Source organism: Acomys minous (assembly GCF_964271855.1).
Source record: "Acomys minous genome assembly, chromosome: 13".
In the NCBI taxonomy this organism is placed as follows: domain Eukaryota; kingdom Metazoa; phylum Chordata; class Mammalia; order Rodentia; family Muridae; genus Acomys; species Acomys minous.
In genome coordinates this window covers 14,728,750-14,754,668 of record NC_140495.1, presented here as the reverse complement: position 1 = coordinate 14,754,668, position 25,919 = coordinate 14,728,750, and the positions used below count along the sequence as shown (strand labels likewise).

General features: G+C 46.5%; 2 protein-coding genes across 5 annotated transcripts in view; both read left to right on the top strand.

Annotated features, from left to right (window-relative positions):
- Positions 1–16,402, top strand: part of USP4 (ubiquitin specific peptidase 4) — a 45,941-nt gene extending 29,539 nt beyond the window's left edge. For both annotated transcript variants that reach the window (XM_084752619.1, XM_084752618.1), the window contains 7 exons: positions 1,055–1,282; positions 5,610–5,680; positions 5,918–6,036; positions 6,440–6,589; positions 11,136–11,239; positions 15,133–15,221; positions 15,799–16,402. In XM_084752619.1, coding sequence (XP_084608745.1) covers positions 1,055–1,282; positions 5,610–5,680; positions 5,918–6,036; positions 6,440–6,589; positions 11,136–11,239; positions 15,133–15,221; positions 15,799–15,960 — 923 coding nt within the window. In that variant the 3' untranslated portion in view covers positions 15,961–16,402. The remainder of the gene's footprint in view (positions 1–1,054; positions 1,283–5,609; positions 5,681–5,917; positions 6,037–6,439; positions 6,590–11,135; positions 11,240–15,132; positions 15,222–15,798) is intronic.
- Positions 16,403–16,546: 144 nt separating this feature from the next.
- LOC311580914 (uncharacterized protein C3orf62 homolog) lies at positions 16,547–22,299 on the top strand. Of its 3 annotated transcripts, none has more exons than XM_084752758.1 (4): positions 16,547–16,921; positions 17,255–17,656; positions 19,404–19,495; positions 21,798–22,299. In XM_084752758.1, the coding sequence occupies exons 2-4, from the start codon at positions 17,259–17,261 to the stop codon at positions 22,061–22,063; spliced, it is 756 nt and encodes a 251-aa protein (XP_084608884.1). In that variant the 5' UTR covers positions 16,547–16,921; positions 17,255–17,258; the 3' UTR covers positions 22,064–22,299. The 3 variants fall into 3 exon arrangements, with proteins under 3 accessions (XP_084608884.1, XP_084608883.1, XP_084608882.1); XM_084752757.1 differs by having other exon boundaries at positions 16,547–17,041; XM_084752756.1 differs by lacking the exon at positions 16,547–16,921 and having other exon boundaries at positions 17,052–17,656.
- The last annotated feature ends 3,620 nt before the right edge of the window (positions 22,300–25,919 follow it).

Genomic DNA, 25,919 nt, shown 5'->3' with positions numbered 1-25,919 from the left:
CTGTCTTGGACTCACTGTAGACCAGGCTGGCCTCGAACTCACAGAGATCCACCTGCCTCTGCCTCCCTGAGTGCTCGGATTACAGGCGTGTACCACTGAGACCAGCTGGAATTACAAGATTTTAAATTTGACCTTCAATTTTAAAATTTATTTCATGCAGAATTGTGTTCTTGGGTGTTGAGTGTTTTATTTTAGTGCATTCCTCTCTGTGAGCTAATGATGAAGTCAAGAGTAAGACCATGTGATGTGTGGAACTGATTCCAAACACTCGTTTAAATTTTCTGGGTCAGCTGGGCAGTGGTGGTGCACGCCTTTAATCCCACACTTAGGAGGCCAAGGCAGGTGGATCTCTGAGTTCGAGGCCAGTCTAGTCTACTGAGCGAGCTCTAGGACAGCCAGAGCTGCACAGTAAAACCCTGCCTCAAAAAACAAAATAAATAAATCCATTCATTCTTTTTCTGTGTCTCTGCTTCCTTATCATGGAATAGGATGCCTTGTCTACGCCTTGGGGACACCATATGTTAAATCCAGCACGCAGTAACTTTAGACATGTACAGGGAAGATGCATTTAGCATATACAACAGACGATGCAGGGAATAATGATGCACTGAGTATTACGTAATTGTTCTATGGTTTACTTGCCCACTTGTGGGTTTTGTTGTTTTGAGACAGGGTCTCTTGTAGCCCAAGTCAGCCTCAGACTTGCTGTGTGCTTGTGGCTGACCTCGACCTCACTGTGCTGCCTCAGACTCCGGAGTGCTGGGGTTATAGGTAGATAACACTTGATTTGGCTAAGTAAAGATTTTTTTTTTTAACATTGACATATGGCGCCTATAGGCTGGAGAGATAGCCCAGCGGTTAAGAGCACTGGCTGCTCTTCCAGTGGACTTGGTTTCATTTCCCACGCCCACAGGGCAGCGCACACCTGTCTGTAACTCCAGTGCCAGGGGACCCATGTCTTTCATAAACGTAGGCAAAGTAACAGTGTACATTAAATTTTAAAAATTATTTTAAAACTATGGCACCTGTCTGGATTGTTTTTCATGTGTATCAGGAGATGAAGAAGAAGAAATGGATCATCAAGAAGAAGGGAAAGAGCAGCTTTCAGAAACAGAAGGCAGCGGTGAGGACGAGCAGGGGGTTGACCCCAGTGACACCGCCCCGAGGAGGGGGAAAGGCCAGCCCCGCCACAGGAGGCTTTTCACCTTCAGTCTTGTGAACTCCTATGGAACTGCCGATATCAACTCACTGGCAACTGATGGAAAACTTCTCAAACTCAGCTGTAAGTGCGTCCTCTGACCTTTCGGCTAGACTTGGGGCAGCACTTAGGATCCCTTTGAAAACCATTCTACTTGACATTGTCTACATCAGGTTTTACCTAAGCTTTATGCAGCTCTAGAACCAGACATGGGGATCCCTTGGGGAATGACAGAGGACACATATATCCCTGAAAGGATTTTCACCTTATTCCCTTTGGTAGTGGAAATGGCAAGTTTGAGACAAGCATTCCCCGCCCCCCTCATTTTTGTGTGATGTTTTACCTACTTGTACGTGTGTGTACCACATGTGTGCCTGGTGCCCATGGAGGCCAGGAGAGGGCATCAAATCTCCTGTATGAAATTACATCTGGGAACCACCAAGTGGATGATGGGATCTGAGCTCAGTTTTTGTTTTTTTTCCAAGGCAAAGTTTCTCTATGGTATCTTGGCTGTCCTGAACTCACTTTGTAGACCATGCTGGCCTGGAACTCAAAGTGATCTGCCTGCCTCTGCCTCCCGAGTGCTGGGGTTAAAGGCAGCTGCAACAAGTGCTCTTAACCACTGAACCATCTCTCTCATCCCAAGAGACATCGTCTCTTGTAGGTCTAAGTTGGCCTCAGACTTCCTAGGTAGCTGATGTTGGTCTTGAACTTCTGATCTTCCTGCCTCCAGCTCATGAGTCCTTGGATTTCAGGCATGCACCACTCTGCCCACCTTTCCTTTGGCACAGGGTTCTTGTGGACATGTTAGGAGCATTTCTGTAGACTTGATTCCCTCATAAGAATTAGTGCTATTGTTCCTCTGTTCAATACAAACAACTATATTTGATGCCGTTAGAGGGGAGTGTGGCTGTCAGGTTCATGGAGTTTTGTGATCAGGACAGCCAAGGGCTGTGGACGTGCATCATGTGTGATGTCTCCACGGTGGGCACCCTCTGTGCCCTCCACCTTCCCTTTCTGTATTGTGTGTCCCCCCCCCCTTCCTTTTTTAAAAGATTTATTTATTACGTATACAGTGCTCTGCCTGCATGTACACCTGCAGGCCAGAAGAGAGCACCAGTTCTCATTATAGCTGGTTGTGAGCCACCATGTGGTTGCTGGGAATTGAACTCAGGACCTTTGGAAGAGCAGTCAGCGCTCTTTAACCTCTGAGCCATCTCTCCAGCCCCCTTTCCTTTGTTTTAATTTTTTAAAAAGTTATATGTTTGAGTCTTTTCTTACATGTACACTGCTTGTAAATGTGTGTTCCTGGTGCCTGCAGAGTAACTAGAGCTACAAAAAATTATAAGCCTCCCAACCTGAGTGTTGAGGACTGAACCCCAGTATGATCTTTACTACTGAGCCAACTTTCCAGCCCCAACCATCCCTTTCAAAAAAACTTTCATATGAATGGGTGTTTTACCTGTGTATATGTCTGTGCACCATGTGGGTGTCTGCAGAGGCCAGAAGAGGAAATCAGATCCCTGGGACTGGAATTTCAAACAGTCAAGAGTTGCCATTGGGTGCAGGGAACTGAACCTGGGTCTTCTGGAAGAGCAGATGGGGCTTTTAGCTGTAAGCCATCTCTTCAGCCTCATTCTGCTTCTACATTTTCTCTTTATTTACTTCATACTTCTTTTTTTTTTTTTTTTTTTTTTTTTGGTTTTTCGAGACAGGGTTTCTCTGTGTAGCCTTGGCTGTTCTTGACTCACTTTGTAGTCCAGGCTGGCCTCGAACTCACAGCGATCCGCCTGCCTCTGCCTCCCGAGTGCTGGGATTAAAGGCGTGCGCCACCACGCCCGACTACTTCATACTTCTAAGGGCTTAACTCAGGAGCTTGTACATAGAAAGCAAGGGCTCTAGTACTGAACTATATTTCCCTGCCCCCTTTTTATATATGTTCATCTATTTTGTAAATTTCTGCATATATATATATGCATACTACATGCATGCCTCATGCTCACAAAGCCCAAAAGAGGTCATCAGATCCCCAGGATGTATTGTGATCCACTATGTAGGTGCTGAGAGCTGAACCTGGGTCCCCTGCAAGTGCAGAGGGTGTTGTTAACTCCTGAGCCATATTGTCAGTCCCCTTTATGTTTGTTTGTTTTGGTTTTTCAAGACAGGGTTTCTCTGTGTAGCCTTGGCTGTCATGGACTCACTTTGTAGACCAGGCTGTCCTCGAGCTCACAGTGATCCACTTGCCTCTGCCTCCCAAGTGCTAGGATTAGAGGCGTGCGCCACCACACCTTGCTTACATTTTTCTTTTTAAGATTTATTTATTTCTTATACAGTATTCTGCCCACATGTGTGCCTGCCCACCACAAGAAGATAACAGATCTCATTTCAGGTGGTTGTAAACCATCATGTGGTTGCTGGGAATTGAACTCAGGACCTTCAGGAAGAGCAGACAGTGCTCTTAACCTCTGAGCCATCTCTCCAGACCCTTGCTTACATTTTTAATAAGAGTATAATTGAGGTGTTTTTATAATTCTGTCCATTGTTCTCTGTGATCTTTCTTTTTTTAGTTTAGGGTCTGTTAAATTCTAGTAAGCTCTTCAAATGTAGCTTTTTGTATGTGTGTTTGCTTGTGTGCATCTGTGGTCCAGAGATCAAGTGTGGGTGTCATTCCTCTGGTGCCATTCACCTTTGTTTTTTTATTTTCACAGAAGTTACCTCATTAAATGATCCAACAACAAATTATTGTGTGTGTGTGAGGATGTATGCTATCTGTGTGTGGGATCCCTGGAGCGAAGACGTGCAGGTGGTTGTGAGCTACCAGATGTGGTTCCAGGGATCTGAACTCAGGCCCTCTGGGAGAGCAGCTGCTGCTGAGCTATCTCTACAGGCCCTCCTTGCTTTCTCTACAAGGTTTTTTGCAGACCGAAACTCACCAAGTGGGACACTGGCCGTTCAACCATCCCCTGAGCTCCAGAGCTCTACCTCCCTCTCCAGCACTGCGATTATAAGCAGCTTTTTCTGCTTGTGTGCTTGGATTGAACTTGGATCCTTTTTTTTTTTAAAGATTTATTTATTTATTATTATGTATACAGTGCTCTGCCTGCATGTACACCTGCAAACCAGAAGAGGGTATCGGATTATATTATAGATGGTTGTGAGCCACCATGTGGTTGCTGGGAATTGAACTCAGGACCTCTGTAAGAACAGCCAGTGCTATTAACCTCTGAGCCATCTCTCCAGCCCCTTTTGCTTGTTTTTTCAAAAAAGAATTTCTCTGTGTAGCCCTGGCTGTTCTGGAACTCATTTTGTAGACCAGGCTGGCCTCAAACTGAGAAATCTCTCTGCCTCCCAAGTGCTGGGACTAAAGCTGTGTGCCATCACGCCCAACCCCTTTTGTTTTTTGTAGCCCATGTTGACTGTTCTTGAACAGTCTCTGTAGATGAGGATGATCTTGAACTCCTGATCCTGCTTCTCCTTTTTTTTTTTTTTAATTTTCTCCTTTTTTTTTTAAAGCTTTATTTATTTTATGTATAGATGCTCTATCTGCATGTATGCCTGCATGCCAGACGAGGGCATCAGATTCCAGTACAGATGGCTGAGAGCCACCATATGGCTGCTGGGAATTGAACTCAGGACCTCTGGAAGAGCAGTGAATGCTCTTACCTGCTGAGCCACCTCTCCAGCCCCTTACTTCTACTTTCTAAAGGCTGAGATTATAAGCATAACCCGCCACACCATGTTCTCAATTTTTTTTTTCATGCTCTCAATTTTAACTTTGCTTCCTTAATTCAGTCTCCCTTGCTGCCTCTCTCCAGCAGTCAGTACCCTGGGGTGTGGCCAGCAGTAAGCTGGGAGAGCGGAGCGGCTGCTGCATGTTCATCTTCCGGGGGTCTTTGTTCTGGCTGACGTGTGGCCAGTGTGGGAAAGCAGTTTCTCTGTCGGGCTTTCTTGTGGCTCAGGCAAGAGGGTCAGTCTGCTTCTAGTAATGCCATCATTTTTTGTTGTTGTGTTTCTTTTGTTTTGTTTTTTCGAGACAGGGTTTTTTTCTGTGTAGCCTTGGCTGTCCTGGACTCACTTTGTAGACCAGGCTGGCCTCGCACTCACAGCGATCCGCCCGCCTCCGCCTCCCGAGTGCTGGGATCACACCACCATGGCCAGCTGCCAGTTATTCCATCTTGACTCTGTACATCCTGTCAGATTCTGGGTGTTGGGTTTTTGTGTAGCACTGAGGGAGACTTTGTCAAAAGCTTTGGGAGGTTGGGGCTCAAAAGGGCTGCCCCAAGGCCTAGCCTTGCTTTCCTCAGTGGCTGGTGGTGCTGCCTGAGTGTGTCCCTTCTCACTCTGGTCACTTGAAGAGCCTCTCTAGTTGTTGGTTATTCCATAATGAGTGACACTGTGGTCCCCTCCACAGCTCGATCCACACTGGCCATTGACTGGGACAGTGAGACTCGAAGCCTTTACTATGACGAGCAAGAAGCTGAGGTAGGTCAGTGGGGTTTGTGGCCAGTTTGTGTTCTGGTTTCTGCTCCTGGATATATTAAAATTCCTCTCACTGACTGGACAAGAGGTTAACAAGCTTTGCTTACTACTTGAAATGAAAAGCATCCAAGCTTTTGTCATTTGGTGTCCAGAAAAAATAGTGTATTCCAGGCTGAGCGCCACTGCATCTTCAGCCAGGAAGCTGTTTCTCTACCAGAACTCAATGGCTCTTTCTCGCAGGCCTGTGAGAAGCATGTGAGCATGTCACAGCCTCAGAAGAAGAAGAAGGCTGCAGTAGCCCTGAGAGAGTGCATCGAGCTCTTTACCACCATGGAGACCCTTGGGGAGCACGATCCCTGGTATGCAAGTCCCACGCTCTGAGCAGGGCACCCAAGTATCCCAGAGCCGGAAGTTTGCTGGGAGAAAAACCCCTTACTGTACTAGGCAGGTCATCTTTTCATAGCCACACCTAGTGTGTGTGTGTGTGTGTGTGTGTGTGTGTGTGTGTGAGAGAGAGAGAGAGAGAGAGAGAGAGAGAGAGAGAGAGAGAGAGAGAGAGAGAGAGAGAGAGAGAGAGAAAGAGAAAGGCTGCGTTTTCTGGACTGAAAAGGCCATTGCCCTGTTGAGAAGGCCAGTCCTTGCTCTGGTACTGGTGTTGAGTCTTGCCTGAAAGATAGTTTTTGTGGCATTGCAGCTGTGTCCCCATCAAGTGCCCAGGTGGCTTCTGGCTGCCCTGGCTAAGTCAGTCTTCTCACTCCTCAGGTACTGTCCCACCTGTAAGAAACACCAACAGGCGACAAAGAAGTTTGACTTGTGGTCCTTGCCCAAGGTCCTGGTGGTTCATCTCAAACGCTTCTCCTATAACAGATACTGGCGGGATAAACTGGACACAGTCGTGGAATTCCCAGTCAGGTGGGTGTCTGCACGGGTGCTGACTGGGTGGGGTGACAGGATGCTCGGGTTAGGTTGTCTATTACTTGGCTCTGAGAGGTTGACTTCTGGAGCCATCCTCCCCTCCACTAGTGGGAGGAAGAGCCCTCCTGACTGCCACTGCTGCTGCTCCTCTCGGATCCGCACACCAACCAGTGGCTACTTTTTCTGGTCCATCATTGCTGTCAGGGCTCCTGACTTCAGCCAGGGCAGCACAGGCTCAGTGCTGCTTCCCCCTAACAGGAGTGTGGCACCAGAGAGTAGCCTTCCCAAGGGGACTGATCCTTAGTGGGGTATGGCTTTGCATGCTTGTAATCCCTTGCTGAGGCAGGAGGATCATTAATTGAATTCAAGGCCACCTTGGTAGTTTAAAATTCCTTTGCCTTTTTCTTTCTTTTTGTTTTTGTTTGTTTGTTATTTTTTTCCAAGACAGGGCTTCTCTATGCAGCCTCAAGACTGGCCTCGAACTCACAGAGAAATGCCAGGTTTTGCCTGAGTGCTGGGATTGAAGTGTTATGTCACCATGCCTGACTTTTCTTTTTACCTTTTTTATATTTTTGAAAATTTCAGAAATGGCTGGTGAGACAGTTCATTGAGTAAAAGCACTTGCCACACAAGCCCGAGGACCTGAGTATGATCTCTGGAGTAGGAGGAGAGGACCAGCTCCTGAAAGTTGTCCCCAGTGCGCTGTGGGTTTCAGTACAGACCACAGACAGTGGTGATGCTAGCACAGCCAGCTCTTTGGGCCCCGAACAACAACACCCCAATGTCAGCAGGAAGTAGCCATAGACAATTAGGTCACCCCTTATTCATTTATTATCACAAAAAGCTGAAATGTTGACCAAGTCTGAGGAAAGCAGGCTGTTTTACTTGCTGTCCAGGCTCCACAGGCACATCTGGGGCTTGGGGTGTGAAGGCAGTAGTTGGATCATTTTGCAGCCTTTATTTGATCGGAAGTCTGCTAGAACACATACATTAGGAGCAGACAGTAAAGTTAAGGAGCTTGGGGGAATTTTTTCTTAGGTGTACAATTGAAACTTTTAGGCCCATCTTCCTGGTAGTTGGGGGGGAGGGGAGTCCCAAGACCACGGAAAAGAGAAAAGATCCCACCCTCAGGAGCTGGCAGGTGAGGACATAGGCTGTTGATTGACAGTACTTGTATGGACTCCATTTGACCTATGAGAAATGGATTTAAGTCAATCCCCTGAAACTTACAAGATTTTTGTTGTTGTCGTTTATTTGTTTTTTAGGGTTTTTGTTTGTTTGTTTGGGTTTTTTTGGTTGGTTTTTCAAGACAGGGTGTCTCTGTGTAGCCCTGGCTGTCCTGGACTTGCTTTGTAGACCAGGTTGGCCTCGAACTCACAGCAATCCGCCTGCCTCTGCCTCCCAAGTGCTGGGATTAAAAGCGTGTGGCACCACTGCCGGGCCGTTGTTGTTTATAAAAAGAGATGTTTAAAATATGTTAGCATTACCAGTGTCTGTAATCTGTACTGAAATCTACATTGTAGAACAAGCAATCGACTCACAACTTTGAATCATAGTAAAAGCTCAGGTTATTGATCACTGAGAGCAGTCATTGTAAAGCAAGTCCTTCAAGTGAAGGACTAGTGACAAATTACTTTGAAACCTGCCCTGTTAGTTTCTCTCTTTAGATCCTGGTGGCAAGGTAAACTGTTTGTCTTTCTCAGCTCAAAGCTGGTTTTTAGTTTTGTTTTGTTTTTGGTTTTTGGTTTTTTGGTTTTTTTGTATGTGTTTTTTTTTTGTTGTTGTTGTTGTTTTTGGTTTTGTTTTTTGTTTTTTGTGTTTTTGTTTTTGTTTTTGTTTTTGTTTTTGTTTTTGAGACAGTGTTTCTCTGTGTAGCCTTGGCTGTCCTGGATTCTCTTCATAGACCAGGCTGGCCTCGAACTCACAGGGATCCACCTGCCTCTGCCTCCCAAGTTCTGGCATTAAAGTCATGTGCCACCACCGCCCGGCTCTGGCTTTTACTTACAAAGAGACTTGAGAGTGCAGCTAAAGCTCGGATGCTGCTGTTAAACTGACAGACCTGTCACTAGCCTCGTCCTCAGTACCAGAGACCTGAGAAGGTTACATTTCACCAGAGTAAGACCAAGTAGCGCCCAAATCCATTAAAAATGACAAGAGACTCACTGGCTACCAGGACAGTCACCCTAGGTTCCTCTGCGGTTGGTGGAGGGCTGCATGAATCTTTAGCTGCGAGGCCCAGGAGATCTGAGAGACTTTCCTGTAGAGTAGGAATTTAGGGAGACTATCCTACTTTGTCTGGGCAAAGCGGGACAGTCAGCTCTCCAGTGTCCTGCCTGTCCACAGTTTGGACAGTGTGCTGTCAGCAATGAGGTGAAGGACGGTTTCTGCCAGTAGCCAGCTTTGCCACATTTAAAGCAATCTTTGGGTAGAAGTTCTTCTGTGCCCATGGTTGTCTTGGGAGGAGATTATAGGTGCTACCAGCAGCTGGCAAGTCTCTATCATGAAAAGCTAATTATGTTAGTACTTAGCATGACTATAATATAAGTATGTACATGTTAAAGAGTTTTATCATTAAAACGTGACTCACCACTAATTTGCATGTCTTAATTATCTCTAACAGTTAGTAGCTTATATAAGGTTAGAATTTTGCAGTTTTGCCTCTATTTAGTTTAAGCCTTAAAAATAACAAATTTTGGGCTGGAGAGATAGCTCAAAGGTTAAGAGCACTGACTGTTCTGCTGTTCTTCCAAAGGTCCTGAGTTCAATTCCCAGCACCCACATGGTGGCTCACAACCATCTATACTGTGATCTAATACCCTGTTCTGGCCTGCAGGTGTACATGCAGACAGAGCATTTGTATACATTAAATAAGTAAATCTTTAAAAAATATTAAGAAAAAAAAGGAATTTGGGATATTCTGCTTATGCAGCGGAAAATGTTGCTACAATTTGGGAGAGTTTGGAACTTGAATGTGCCATCTTTGACCACTAAGCTATACTGAGGCCAAGCTGTTTTCAGTTTCAGTAAGACAGGGGCTTTAAAACAAATCTCTTGAGTCCAAGAAAGGAATTGAGTCAGAGGAGAAAGGGTGGTGAAATGAACTCCACTAAGGAGGGGTAGGCAGCTAAGAGACAGAACAGTGCAGCCATAAGGGATGGTGGGAACCAACAGGAAGGCCACCCAGGGAGAGTCCCAGTATCATAGAAGCCACAGGCCATAGAGAAGCTGCAGGACTCAGCAGGCAGCTCCAAGGGGAGCAAGGAAGTTCCTGGAAGGAGCTGAGAGGAGCCATGAGGGAGCAAATGGGGTTAAGTGTTATAGTAACAAGAACTTCAATCCAGGCTGTCCCCAAGCTGGCTGAGAGACTTGTTAAAGAGAAATGTCCCTTTCCTCTGTGATGGGCACTCTGTAGGGCAAGGAAACTTCCTGGCATACCAGTGTGGCTTTTGTAGTAAGCGAGACAAAGCTGGGAGTGACACTTAGCCAGGAGAAGGGGAGAGACAAACAGTTAGAGCAGGTAGAGGAGAAAGCAGCTAGAGAGGTGCAGGTGTGTTAGTAAGTAGAATGCCCCTGTGGTGGGGGTCAGACAGCACGTAGGAGACCAGCCCAGAGGCGGAGGCGGGGAGATGGGATACTTACTGAGTAGGTGAGGAGAGATGGATGTGTGGAAGGTGGAAGAGGCTAAAGGGGGAGGGGTCAAATTCGGCTCTAGAGTCAAATTCGGAGGGTGGAAAAGTCAACCAGTGACCCATACGTACCCTAGGAGAGTTAGACCAGCCGCTTGGAAGTTCCTTGGAGGGATCTCATTTAAGCCACGCCCAGATTTTGGCACCAGATGAATGAAACAAATAAATAAAAGCAAAGGAAAGGACATGAGTGCTCCTAGGTGTGGTGGAAGAGAAAGTTTATTACAGACACATGAGAGAGCACAGCCAGAGGCAGACACATCTGGGAGAGTCCATGGAGGGGGAGGGGGAGAGGGAAGAGAAGGAAGCACAGCAGCCTGAGGTCAATGGTGCAAAATGTGGGGGATGGGTAACCAAAGAGTCTGGCATAATTAAGGAAGGGCGTGCCAGCCATACCTTGTAACAGGTAGGCCTGGGGGGATGCTGGAAGAACCCTGAGGCCAGGCCACTTTGATATGCTTGTCCTCTTGTCCCTGCATTGAAACTTAAGACCCCTCTGCATTGTACATTGGTGGCCACACCCAGCTACTCAACTCAAACCTGCATTACCATACACGGCAACAACAACAGAAGGAAATTTCAAGTTCCCAGGGCCTGATCTGACAGTTAAATTACTATGGCTTTGGTCACACTTTGGTTAGTAACAGCCTCCCCCACTCAGGTGCTGGATTCCTCTTGGCACTGCAGCCCCACATGCTAAGAAGTGCCCTGGAGCCTGCTCCCGCTGTCTGGTCTGACAAATAGCCACTCCGCCCTGGTCTGGTTCTCACAGCTGAGTGTTGGGTGAAAGGGGTTGCTAGGGTTCACTGACTTCTTTGAATTTAACATATTTATGGACTATTATGTTCTTTATTCAGAGCTCTGAACATGTCCGAGTTTGTCTGTGACCGGGCGGCAAGGCCTTACGTATATGACCTAATTGCTGTGTCCAATCACTATGGAGCCATGGGGGTTGGTCACTGTAAGTATTGTCATCTGCTTCCTTCTGAGGTGTGCAAGTGCCCCACCTAGTCTTCTCTCAGCCTCTTCCTGGCTTCTGCTCAGTCCATGGGCTTTCTCAGCCCCCGTGCTCTGCCTCCCTCTTTTCTCCTTTCTAAGTTTCCATATTGTTTAACTCAGTAGTGGTGACTTTGTGGATTGTTTTGTTCTTTTTTCAAGACAGCCCCACTGATTAGCTCATGTTGGCCTGGAGCTCATCGTGTGGTCCAGTCAGGGTAACCTGGGACTCCTGGCAGCCCCTCTCCAGTGGGGGTTACAGGCATGAGCCACCATGCTGAGTTTACCTCTGGGAATCTCTCCTAAGGCAATGATAGAACAGTTTTATGCATGAAAAGATTTGCCTTTTTTAATTTTCATTTTTCAGTCAGGGCTTCTCTGTGTAGCTCTGGCTGTCATGGGACTTGCTCTGTAGACCAGGCTCTGTTAAAGGTTTTCTGTTTTTTCTTTCTTTTTTTTTTTTTTTTTGTTTGTTTTGTTTTTGTTTTTTCAAGACAGGGTTACTCTGTGTAACCTTGGCTGTCCTGGACTCACTTTGTAGACCAGGCTGGCCTCAAACTCAGTCATCTGCCTGCCTCTGCCTCTCAAGTGCTGGGATTTAAGGTGTGGGCACGACCACGTCCGGCTTCTTTATTTTTATTTATTTATTTATTTATTTTTTGTTTTTTTCTTTTGGCTTTTCGAGACAGGATTTCCTTTATTTTTATTTTTTAAGATTTATTTATTTGTTATGTATACAATGCTTTGACTGCATGTACACCTGCAGGCCAGAAGAGAGCATCAGATCACATTATAGATGGTTGTGAGCCACCATGTGGTTGCTGGGAATTGAACTCAGGACCTTTGGAAGAACAGACAGTGCTTTTAACCTCTGGGCCATTTCTCCAGCCCATTAACTCTATTCTTGTTTTGTTTTGGGTTTTTGTTGTTTTGTTTTGGGTTTTTCAAGACAGGATTTCTGTGTGTAGCCTTGGCTGGCCTGGACTCGCTTTGTAGATCAGGCTGGCACAGCAATCCACCTGCCTCTGCCTCCCGAGTGCTGGGATTAAAGGTGTGGGCCACCATGCCTGGCCCTTTTCAACCCTCCAAGGTAATCTGGTAACACCCCTCCAACCGCACCCCCTCCCATCCCCCAAATACTTGGACTTTGCAGCTTTTCCTGTTCCAGGGGAATCTTCCTCCCCTCTCCTGCTGTCTCCTGGACCTCTGTCCAAGGCGCAATTCCTTCCTTCCTCCTCCCCTGGCTGGCAGGAAGTCCAGCCCTATTTTCTCCCCTGCTCTGCTGTAAGCTGCTTTTGTTTGTTTGTTTGTTGTTTTGTTTTGTTTTGTTTTTCCCCTGGTCTCAAATTGTCGACCAGGCTAGCCTCAGACTCACAGCCATCCACCTGCCTCCTGAGTGCTGGGATTAAAGGCGTGGGCCACCTGGCATTGTAAACTGCTTTTTTGGCGTATTGGGACAATAGTGAGACCAGAGATTCTTAGAACAAGGATTATAAACCAGATATGGTGGGTACAGCAATCAGCATTTGAATTACATAATAACCTTATGCTTAGGAGGTTGGCCTTAAACTCTGACAGATCTGCCTGTCTCTCCTGGGATTAGAGCTGCGTGCCACCACACCTGGCTCCTTCACCTGTTTATAACAGTGGTAGTAGTAACAGTGTTAGGCGGCGGAGCACAGCTGACACTGCCATTCAGATGCTTGATAAAGAGTTCCTAGCCATTTCAAAGTAAAGTTACGACATGGGGAAGTGTCCCTAATAATTGAAAACAACCACACAAAATTAGTGTCATTACAAAAGTGTCCCAGCTCTGAATACAAGGGGTGCAGAGCCCTGGAAGGAGAGATGCCAAAATTAGTTCACTTTTGGTTTCATGTGCTTTGGTTTTTGAAGGCTCTCGCCATATAGCCCAGGCTGGCTTGTAACTGGCTAGGTAGCCTTTGATGGACTTGAACTGGGTTTCTTTCCATCCCAGACACTTATGTGCTAAGATGATGCGTACACATTACCATACTTGGCAAAAATAATGTTTTTCTTTTGCCCTATTTCCCAGAACTTATGTAACATTTAGGTTTGTTTTAATGAAAACTTTTTTGTGTTCTTTATTAAGACACCACTTTACTATGTAGCCCTGGCTGCCAAACTACTCACGGTAATCCTCCTGCCTTCCAACTTTGTTTTAGTTAAACTGTACCAGTTTTGAAGAGGGCATTGTCCATCATTTCCTCCTCCCCTGTAGTTCTGGGGATGGAATTGGGCTGTGCACATCCTAGATAAGTAGTCCACGCACCACAGAGTCTCAGTCACAACCACAGCGCCAAGAAAGGAAATTTAAAGCTGCTTAGCCATGTTGGTAGCACACGTCTTTAATCCCAGCACTCCGAGGCAGAGGCAGGCGGATCTCTGAGTTCGAGGCCAGCCTGGTCTTCAGAGCAAGTCCAGGACAGCCAAGGCTACACAGAGAAGCCCTTTCTCAAAAAACAAAAAACAAACAAGAAAGCTTCTTGTTCATACCCCACCCTGCAAACCCAGATGGACAGTTTCCTACCTGAAGCTCCCCTGCTGGCTCCAACACCACCAGAGTGTTCTGTGGAGACGGTAGCTGGCTGCTCTTGTTTTGCTTAAGTCTTAGCAGGACAGCGCCTTCTCCGAGTCCCTCTGTGGCTCTGGGCTATACCCATGGCCACGCTTGTTTGTTTGGCATACTGAGGAAGACTTAGACAAGTGCTCTCCCAGCCCTCATCACAGCCATTAAGTAGACACTGGGGCAGCTGGAGCAATGGCTTAGCAGTGGCAAACACTGTTCTTCAGAGGGCCTGAGTTCAGTTCCCAGAGCCATGTCAGCTGGTTCACAGCTTCAGGGGATCCACACCACCTTACAGCCTTTGTGGGCCCCTGTACACATGTCTCATCCCCACCACCCTCCATGTAATTAAATACTCTTTACTGAAAAATAAACAACACTAGGCATGGTGGCGCTCAGGAGGCAGAGGCAAGTGGATCTCTGTAAATTTGAGGCCAGCCTGGTCTTCAGAACAAATTTCAGAAATAGACACTCGGGTTGGCAAGATGGCACAGCAAGTAAAGACACTGACCACACAAGCCTGGTAACCCAAGTTCAATTACTAGAAAACAAAAAAGGTAAGAGGAGAGAACCAGCACCATGGAGTTACTCTCTGACCTCTACACACGGCATGACATTCATTAATTATTTTAAATACTAACAGGAGTGGCTCTGTTTTGTTGATTAGTGTCCCAAAATTATAGGTGACCTTATCTCTTAGCTTACCCTTCCCAGCTGTTCTGAAAGGCCCAGATTGGGGGAAGATGAATTGTCTCCACTGGGTGGTGGTGGTATAGGCCTTTAATCCCAGTGGAAGGCAGAGGCAGGAGGATCTCTGAGTTCCAGCACAGCCAGGGCTACACAGAGAAACCCTTTCTCAAAAAAACAAACAATGAGCCATAGCGGTTGGGGATTTAGCTCGGTGGTGGTACACTTGCCTAGCAAACAACAAGGCTCTGGCTTTGGTCCCCTCACCTCTGGGTAAAAAAATACAAATTATTGTTACTTATATGTATGTGCATATTTTTAATTAGTTATATAATTTGGTGGTAGTGATTTTTCTGTTTTGAGACATGGTCTCACTATGCAACCTTGCCTAGATGTGGCTAGGTCAGCTTTGAACTCCTCCTGTCTTTGCTTCTTGAGTGGATTCACACTGGCTATACATTATTCTTAATTTTAATGTTAATACTTTTGGGTGTGAGCATGTGCTTGTATATAGTGCTAACCTAATAAAATAACCAGATTAGGTTTTCAGTGGCCATTAGAGCATTTTGTTTGTAACTTGGCAGATACTGCATATGCGAAGAACAGACTGAACGGGAAATGGCATTACTTTGATGATAGCAATGTGTCCTTGGCCTCTGAAGATCAGATAGTGGTAAGTACATGTCCCAGGCCGATGGTTACTTCATCGTCTGGAGGGCATCTGGGTAGAGTAGAGTGGTCTGCCATTCTAGATCTTTCCTAATAGAGAAGCTCAATTTTCCTTGAGGTGCTGTATCAGGAGGCTACTGGCTGTGGACACGTAGGGCAAGATGGCAGATTCCTGAGGGTACCTGTTCATTTGTTCACTCACTCAAGGTGCTTGTTCATTGTGATAGGGGCTCCCTATATGTCTCTGGCTGGTCTGAAACCTGTATGTCAGGTTAGCCTCCAACTTAGGGTAACTCTCCTGCCTCTGCTTCTTGAATGCTGGGACTACAGATGTGTATCACCATATCCAGTTTAAAAGATTTATTTATTTATTTATTTATTATTTATTTTTGAGACAGGGTTTCACCCTGAAGCCCAGGTTGGACTTAAACTTGGAAAAAACTCTCCTCTCCCAGGCTCTTCTCCTTGCTGGGATTGTAGGCAAGAGCTACCATGGCGTGGTTAATAATATAGAACAGCGAGGAAAGTGGGGGAGTGAATGATTTGGTTATCAATAAATGGACCCCCTTCCTGTGTTGTAGACGAAAGCTGCCTACGTGCTGTTCTATCAGCGTCGGGACGATGAGTGCTACCGCGCACCGGGGCTCGCCGCTTTCCCCAGCTGTTCTGATGGAGGCAGGAGGCAGAGCAGCTCACAGCAGGGCTTGGGGGATGAGGAGGCCTACAACATGGACACCAACTGATGCTGACTCAGCCACCCTGCCACCCCACAGCACAAGTCATCCCCTAGGAGACTGTCTTTGGCACTCTTGAAGACTGCTCTGTCAACCTAAAAACCAGATGAAGAATCTCCTTCTTTTATGAGAAGAGGGAAAAAAAAAAAAAAAGACCGTTTTCTCAGAGGGGTTACATTAAGAGGCTGAATTATTTTTCTTTTAAATATGGGGCAAGATAAAAACCTGTGGAGCTGCAGTGTGGGGTGGGATTTGGTACACAGTGGAGTGTGTCTCATGGATTCCAAAGAATGGAGAGGAACGCCCTGTGATTGAGTATGGTGCAGCCGTGAAGACCTACCTGCAGGGCTGCTCTGAACTCCTGGGTTTTGGGTTCTGGTGCCCATACTGGTCACCCCAGTAGTCTGGCCACAGTAAACCAAGCCTCCAGTAAACTTGATGCTGTCCTCTAGTTCTTTGCTGCTCATTGAGATGGGTTTATAGTTTTCTAAAAGCCACCGAAACCGATTTCTAGTCTCTGTTCTCTTAGAATTTCCAGCCTTCTTCCCGGTTATGAAATGAAGTTATTAGTATTGGAGTCTTGTTTTCAATTTCTCACAGAACCTAGAAGTTGTTTTGTCCCCCACTGTCCTTGATAAACTGATAATATGGAACTTTCATTAGCTCTCCCTTAAAATAAGTCCATTCATAAAAGTGGGTGCAGTGTGGCATTTTTCCTCAGAAGAACACGATGGGTGTTTTTCAGGTCTCCAAAGCACTCTAATTAATGAGGTTTAAGACGTTATCGGTAATAGACCCGTAGTCGTGTAGCCCGCATACTAAAAGGCCAGCTCTCTGTTTGGGCGTGTTGCCCTTCGTGGTCATGCGAGGCTTGACCGACCTTTAACCTAGCACGTGGGGGTTGGGCGTCGCTGGTCTTGGCACGTGAGGACTCAGTGACCGTTGGACACTGTTGTGCGGCCACAGCTGGGTGAGGACGCAACGCGGGCCCCTTCCAGCCTAGTTTGGGGACCCAGACAGCAACTGGGTGTAGCAGACAGAGGACAGAGGGAAAGACCTGGCCGCCAACCGGCTAAGGAAGCTTGGGGCGGTGAGATGGGGCATCTCGGGCCCTTCCCGGTGATCTGGGGTCCTCTGAGAAGGGCGGGCGATACTCCTCTTTCAGAGGAAAAGAACAAAAGATGATGTTTAACTGTAGATCAAACTCGAAATCCGGGTAAAATCTCAGCCTCTTGTAGAGTAACATTATTCTCAAGTTGCTCCGTGCATTTCCGATTATTAAAGAGGGCATGGTCACTTTTAGGGAAATGTCTGAAAAACTACGAAGATGCAGAAAGGAGCTGACTGCTGCCATAGACCGAGCCTTTGAAGGAGTCAGGCATTCCCAGGAGTGCACAGGCCAGCAGAGGCTCGACGCCCCGTCACTCTCCTCCCTGCCGGTGCACAGGCTCCTCTGCAGAAGCCCACTGGTAGCTTGCCCCTCTGCTGCCCCCTGCCCTGGTCCCTCATGTGCCCCTGAGAATGAGAACCCTGCCTTTGCACCACACCATGTCCCAGTTAATGCAAAACCACAGCCTTTATACCCCAAAAGAAAACCTCTGACCAGCAAGGAAAATGTGTTGATGCACTCTTCCATTTTGGCACGTGAGAGACAGTTTTGGAGAGCTGCAGGAGATGGGGAAAACTGGAGAAAAGAAAGCTTCAGGTGATTCTAATTTGATAACTTACTAGCAACAATTAGGGAGAATTTTTTTTTTTTTAAGGTGAATATCCCAGATCTGAATCATGACTGAGCTAGCCTCCTCTGACCTAGCCTCCTCTTGGGAGTGCTGACTATATAACAGGAAATTCAAACGTATTTTTCAAAAATCTGGTTATTGCACATGTTTGGGTTGAAAGCCTGGTTGCCAACTCTAGATTTCCAGTCATGGAAACTACTGTACCCAAAGGTAATCAGTGTGGATAGCTATTCTTAACTTGGTGGGAAGTGCTGAGGATTGAGCTGGAGGCCTCGTGCACTCCACTCTAGCAGTGATGTACAAGCCTTAGCACTGGTTGTAGTTATTTTTGCTTTTATACTTTGAGGATTTTTTTCCTAATTTTTTAAAAAAACTTTAGATTTTGTGTGTGTGTGGATGTTTTGCCTGCACAGGCCAAAAGACTGTAGCATCATATGCCTGTAACTCGAGTTACTGACAGTTGTTAGCTGCTGTGTGGGTCCTGCATATCTGGGAGAGCAGCCAGCTCTTATCCGCCGAGCTGCGGGGTTTTCCCCCCTAATTAGAGAGAGAGAGAGAGAGAGAGAGAGAGAGAGAGAGAGAGAGAGAGAGAGAGAGAGAGAGGTGAGTGTAAGCACACACATGCCACAGCATACCTGTGGAAGCTGAAGGGAAACCATCAGGAGTTAATTGTCTTTCCATTGTGGGTTCAGGGATCCAACTCAGGTTGTCACACTTGCATTTGCATCGCTGAGTCATTTTGCCAACCTATTTTTGCTATTTTAAAGACAGTCTAATGTAGACCAGCTGACTTTCAACTCCTATGTAGCTGAGTGTGACTTGGAACTCTGATGCTCTTTAAGTCCTAAGTGCAGAGACTACAGGCACGAGCTACCAGTCCTGCAGAAACCCTATTTAAACACACAAGCTATTTTATGCTGTAGAAACAAAAATAACATACCATCTTTCATATTTAGAGCTAGGGAGCGCACCTGCCTTTACCACACAAATCTACGGCTGGACCCAACTTTCTGGCTTTGTCTTCTCTGTTTCACTCACCTGTTTGAAAGCCTTTTGGCAGCTGGGTAAACACCATTAATCCCAGCACCCAGGAGGCAGGAAGATCTCCTGAGTTCTAAGCTAGGACAGCCAGGGCTATGCAAAGAAACCCTGTCTAAGGGGTTGGGGGAGCCTTTTGGATTGTCTCCTGTAGACCTGTTAAGTAGCTACAAACTGCCTCTTCCCAGGCACTTTGTCTTAGAGCATGTGATGTGACTTAGATGTCTGGCCATCTTGCCTATTCCAAAGCTAAGGAATTGAGAAGCCATTTAAATGCAAATATATGTGTGTGTTTCATAAACATTAATGCATCGTGCAATAGGGATGGGTTATTATGATGTTGCTGTTTGTTTCGTCACTGATGTATTAGCAGTGTCTGGCTACTCTCATAGTATAAACCAGTCACCAGTACATATTAGCCTTAGTTGGGCATGGTGGCACATGTCTTGAACCCCAGGCACTCCAGAGACAGAAGCAGAGGGCTCTCTGAATTTGAGGCCACCCTGGTTTATACAGTGAGTTCCAGGCCAGCCAGGGCTGCATACGGAGACTTTGGCTCAAAAACAAAGCAACAAAACATTTGCTTTTTGGGTTATCTGAAGTTTTAAAAATACTTTCCTGAGTATCTAATGCCCCATCTTCTCCCCCCAAACCTACCCCCAATCTGGACCACAGGAAGGATATGGAGAGAGATTTAAAAGTTGACCCAAATATGCTGCTCAGCAGTTCTAGCCAAGAGGTCACAAAGGACCTGCTAGACATGATCGGTAAGTAGACCGGGCCACTTGGTCTTTCACACAGGCCAAGAGTCCACACATCTTATTTGGTAAATTTAGTTTGCTCACAGCAGACTCTGCAGAGAACATTGAAATAATCAAACACTGCCCCACTTTTCAAAGGAACTGGTAACCTAGAGAGGTCACACATCAGTAAGACCATTAGATGGTGTCTATTAATGATCTGGGGTCCCAGAAGGAACAGGGAACAGCCTCCATGCCTTAGTGCTTGAGTGCAGAGCTGAAGGAAATGGGATATAGGCCTAACGAGGGAGAGAATAAGCAATCCGCTTAGCATGGGAAACAATAGTGGAAGAAATCTGGTAGCTGAGTAAAGTGGCACCTGTCTTTAGTCCCAGATTTGGAAGGCAGATCTCTATGAATTTGAGGCCATCCGGTTTACATAGTGAGTTTCAGGCCATCCACGGCTGCAGAATGAGATACTGTCACAGAGAATAAAATCTCTTGTCTCTCTAGAAGTAGCCACATATGTCTTATTAATTTTCTTGTTTTTGTTTTGTTTTATTTTTCAAGACAGGGTTTCTCTGTGTTAGCCTTAGCTGTCCTGGACTCACTCTATGGACCAGGCTGGCCTCGAACTCACAGAAATCCACCTGCCTCTGCCTCCTGAGTGCTGGGATTAAAGGCATGCACTACCATGCCCAGCTAGTTTTCTTGTTCAAATATTTTCATTTTTAATTAATTTACGTGTGGGTGTGTGCATGTGTGGGAGTGTGCATGTGAGTGTATGTGTATGTGTGGGCATGTGAGTGTGTGTGCATATGAGTGTATGTGCATGTGTGGGAGTATGCATATGAGTATGTGCATGTGGGTGTATGTGTGTGCATGTGAGTGTGGGTACCCCCAGAGGCCAGAGGCATTATACCCCTCTGGGGCTAAAATCAACAGGTGGTGGTGAGCTACCAGGCATGGGTGCTGGGAACTAAACTTGGGTCCTTTGCAAGAACAGTAAATGCGGCGGGGTGGGGGGTGGGGTGGGGTGGGGGTGGGGGTGGCTCACGCCTTTAATCCCAGCACTTTGGAGGCAGAGGCAGCTGGATCAGTAATGCTCTTAACTACTGAGGCATCTCTCAAGCCCCATTTTTTTTTTTTTTAAAGATTTATTTATTAAGTATACAGTGTTCTACCAGAAGAGGGCACCAGACCTCACTATAGATGGTTGTGAGCCACCATGTGGTGTCTGGGAATTGAACTCAGGACCTTTGGAAGAGCAAGCAGTGTTCTTAACCTCTGAGCCATCTCTTCAGCCCCTCAAGCCCCATTTTTTAAAAATCATTTTTTATTAATCTAGGCACAATTCAGAGGTTATTTTGTGCATATGTTTTGCCTGTACACATATATGCCATGTGCATGCCTTGTGCTCACAGAGGCCAGAAGAGGGTGTCTGTAATTCCAGAGTTGTGAGCCACCATGTAGGTGCTGGGAACCAAACCCGTATCTTCTGCAAGAACAGCAACAGCCATCTCTCCAGCCCCTAGCCTACTGCACCCCATTTTTGTGGCTACTGCTTTGTTTTTGAGACTCCCTAGGGCTATGCCAAGCTTTTCTTTTTCAGACAGGATCAGGCTGGGTAGGCCAGTCTGATGTCAAATTTGTAATCTTCCTGCTGATTCCTCTGAGTCCTGGGATTATCAGAACTGTGTCTATTGTCTAAATGACTCATTCACAGTGGAACAGCAGCTCCTGGTTAAGGCTACATAGCCTCAGGCATTGCGAGAAACTACTGACATGGAAGAACCCAGGTTAGAAAGGACCCAGAAGGAGGTCCCCAAAGCTCTCTAACTCTGGAGGGCTGAGTGCCCTCTGATGGCCGCAGGAGATAGGCTGCAGACTCACTGCTTGCGCACATCACTCCCTTAGACTTCACCAGTCCGCATGCTGATTACCCCAAGATGGTTTTTCATACCGTCTTGTCACCTTCCACAGGAGAGCAGGAAACAAGCATGTGTATTCCATTTATGCCTTCCTCGGGAACAGACAGATAATTGGGGTGGATGAATTCTGGGGTGTGAAGGAAGGTATCAGGCCAACCTTACTCTGCTTGCCACTTGTCTGTGCTAGAGCAGGCATGCCTAGCCCTGCAGTCTCCCAAGTGCCTACCTGTTGATGGTGTGTGTGTCTCTCTGCTTGCTAGCTTATGGGAATAGGTGTCAAGCTAAAGGTTCTTTCATGAGTTACAAGAGTTTTGTGCTTTTTAACTTATGCCTCAAGTGTCCTTAGAAACTTGTAAGTGGAACTATAAAGCTGAGTGCCCTTTTGTCATTGTTTTAAGACCATACAAGTATCAGAACGATTGAAGAACTGACTGGAAAACTAGAATTTGAGAATGAATTGAACCGTGTGTGTGGACGCTGCCAAGATTCCCCCTCCAAGGAGGAGGCCTGGGCCCTGCTAGTGGATGAGAGCCCGCAGAAGGCCTCGGATGCTGACCCCAGTAGCCTCAAGCAGGCTTTGGATGATCAGAACATTGTTGAGACTGTTCTGGACTTGGAAGAGGACTACAACTTGATGACCTCTTTCAAATACCAAATAGAGTGAGGAGAGCTGACCCAGAGCAGCCACAGTGCTGTCAGAAGCCAGTCTTTACAAGGGGTTGGCTGGGCCTGACTGGCCACGTCCTGGTTAATCCCTGTTGAATCCCATTTTGAGCTGAGCGCCCAGATTTTTAATATTCTGTTATTTTGAAATGTTGGGAATTTGTTTTGACTTGACATTTTTTTAAAGTGTGTTTTTGATTGGTGTTCAATATATACAGTTCTCAATTGTGCCTCTGCTCTTTCTCCTCGTAATTTTTTACATGAATCCATGGAAACACATGGGCACTGTAACTAGGATGGGTTTGTTACCTGGGACTAGCCTGCCATGGCCGAGCTCCGCACAGAAGAGCCAGGCGCACACTGCAGCTCGGCTGCCACCTGTGGCCCTGCTCTCCTCGTACACTTTGCACACAGGACCCGTTTCCCGCCTGTGTCCATGCTTGCCTCAAGTCCTCAGTTTCCTCCTTCATTCCCTAATGCTAACCCTACCCACAGGGGCCTGGCCTCTGTGCAGGTTTGCTGGGTTTCTGGTAGGACCCTGGGCTGCCTCCTTTAGGACACTCCCATGAGGCCCCTCGCCTCATCAATCCTCCACAGACTTGTGCAACTCTGCTGAGCAGAGCAGAAGGGGATGGTGAGTAGAGGTTTGCCTCCACGCTCAAGCCTGAACCACACTGTTCTATAGCGAGACCATGCTAAGCCCAGACAGGAGACCAGGCCACTGTCCCAAGGCAATGTGGCGACACACACCTTTCATCCCAGCGTTCGGGAGGCAGAGGCAGGTGGATAGCTGTGAGTCTCAGGCCACCCTTGCCTACATAGGTCCAAGACAGCTAGGCTACAAAGAGAAACCCTGTCTCCAAAATATAAAAAAAAGAAAACAAAAAACAAAAAACAAAAAAGCAAACACACACACCCCAAAAACAAAACAAACAATAACAACAACAACAACAACAACAAAACCCTGAGATCCACACCTCAAAGTATATCTTTTTTGTTTTGTTTTTGCTTTTTTGAGACAGGGTTTCTCTGTGTAGCCTTGGCTGTCCTAGATGCACTTTGTAGACCAGGCTGGCCTGAACTCACAACGATCCGCCTGCCTCTGCCTCCTGAGTGCTGGCATTAAAGGTGTGCACCACGCCTGGCCATTTTTGTTTGGTTTGGGTTTTTTTGTTTGTTTTTTGTTTTGTTTTTTTCCAAGACAGGGTTTCTCTGTATAGACTAGGCTGGCCTTGAACTAACAGAAATCTGTCTGCCTCTGCCTTCGTGAGTTGCTGGGATTACAGGCTTGTGCCACCAAGCCTGGCTTCTCAATTATTTTTAACAGCTATTTAGCTCTGGGGGTTGACTCAGTGGTAGAGTACTGGACTGTTGTATGCCGTAGAGGAAGCCTTCACACCATCACCTGGAAACCTCTCAACACACCTAGCTACTTCGTCACACGGACCTTCCATGATGAGTGCATCCCTGGCTTCCCCCAGGGATGGGCAGCCTTGGCATTACCCACCTGAGGCGAGAGAGAAGGACAAGTGTAAGCAGTGGCTCCTCTTGGCTAACCGCCATCTAATCCCTGCAGGAGGTATCTATTCAGTAAACACTTGCAGCTTGAGGCGTTAGAGGGCAGACTCATAGCAATCCTGGTGCCTCTGCTGAGGTTGTTTGACTTGGAAAGATGTCAGAGTGCTTGAGATTCATGTTCATAACCCAGCACATTGCTCAGCTGCTGTGGATGTGGACTTTGAGTTTTGTTTTTTGTTTTTGAGAGAATATATTTTGCAGGTAGAGGCAGGCAGATCTTTGTGAGTTTGAAGCCAGCATGATCTGCCTAGGGAGTTGTAGGACACTCAGACTTAGCAGATGTGGAGGTAGAGCCTAATTCCTGCCTTTACTTCTTACCTCAGCATCACCCTTATGGATGAGCTAGACTTGGCTACTCTTATCCAAGCACAAAAGGAAAGGAAAGGAAAAACAACAACCCACAATCTTAAAAGTAGAGAAACTGCTCTTCCTTTCTCCCTCTCTGTCTCTGTCCCCTCTCTGGGGGGGGGGGGAACAGTACCCCTCCCTCTTTCCTTCTCTACCCATGCTCACTTAATAAACTCTGTAACATTGGGGGAGGGGGAAGGGCCAGGTGGTGATGGCGGCACACACCTGTAATCCCAGCACTTGGGAGGCAGAGGCAGGCAGGTCACTGTATGTTCGAGGCCAGCCTGGTCTACAAAGCGAGTCCAGGACAGCTAAGGCTACACAGAGAAATCCTGTCTCGAAAAACCAAAACACAATAGCAAAGATATTTTTATCTTATAAAAACTGGACTCGGAGCCAAGCGTGGTGGCACACACCTTTAGCCCCAACACTCGGAAGGCAGAGGCAGGCGGATTGCTGTGAGTTTGAGGCCAGCCTGATCTACAAAGTGAGTCCAGGACAGCCAAAGCTACACAGAGAAACCCTGTCTCAAAAAACAAACAAACAAAAAAATAGAGAAACCTAGCCAGGTGGTGGTGATGCCTTTAATCCCAGCACTTGGGAGGCAGAGGCAGATGGGTGTCTTTGAGTTCGAGGCCAGCCTGGTCTACAAAGCCAGGGAGGTACAGAGAAACCCTGTCTCCAAACACCAAGAGAAAAAGTGGAGAAACCTGCAGACCCAACAAATCATGAGACACCAGTAATGTCAGAGAGCAAGAAGACAGGTTTGGTGATACATACCAGTCAGCACAGCATGTGGGAAGACTCACAACCATTATACCTCCAGCTCTGGGGGATCCAGCACCCTCTTCTGGTCTCCCCTCACTCTTGTACACATGCGACACACAGAAACACACATAAAACAAAATCACCAGGCAATGGTGGTGTACACCCTTAATATCAGCACTCAGAGGCAGGTGGATCTCTGTGAGCTCGAGGCCAGCCTAGTCTACAAAGTGAGTCCAGGACAGCCAAGGCTACATAGAAAAATCCTGTCTCAAAAAACCAAAAGAGGGCTAGAGAGTTGGCTCAGTGGTTAAGAGCACCATCTGCTCTTCCAAAGGTCCCAGGTTCAATTCCCAGCACCCACATGGTAGCTCACAACTGCCTGTAACTCCAAGATCTGATACCCTCACACCAATGCACATACATTTAAAAATTGAATAAAAATATAAAAAAAAAAAAAAAACAAAAGAAAAGAAAAGAAAAACCAAAAGCAACAACGATGTGTGGTAGCCAAATTCCTGTTATTCTAGCACTTAGGAGATCAAGCAAGAGGATTGAGTTCACAATCACTCTTTACTACATCATAGTGCAGTGGGTCTCAACCCCCTTGGAGTTGAATGACCTTTTTACAGGGTCACATGTATATTCTGCATATCAGATTTTTATATTATGATTCATAACAGTAGCAAAATTATAATTATGAAGTAGCACTGCAAATAATTTATGGGAGCCGGACAGTGGTGGCGCACACCTTTAATCCCAGCTCTCTGGAGGCAGAGGCAAGTGGATCTCTGTGAGTTCGAGGCCAGCCTGGACTACAAAGCAAGTCCAGGACAGCCAGGGCTACACAGAGAAACCCTGTCTTGAAGAAAAAAAAAAAAGAAAGAAAGAAAAGAAAAGAAAATTTATGGGGCTAGAGAGATGGCTCAGAGGTTAAGGGCACTGACTGTTCTTCCAAAGGTTGTGAGTTCAATTCCCAGCAACCACACAGTGGCTCACACCATCTATAATGAGATCTGGTGAGCTCTTCTAGCATGCAGGTGTACATGCAGATAGAACACTACATACATAATAATAAATCTTAAGAAAAAAAAAGAAACCCTGTCTCAAACAAATAAATAAATGGATTCAAACCCCCTATCAGGGCTAAGAAGACACAGTGGCTC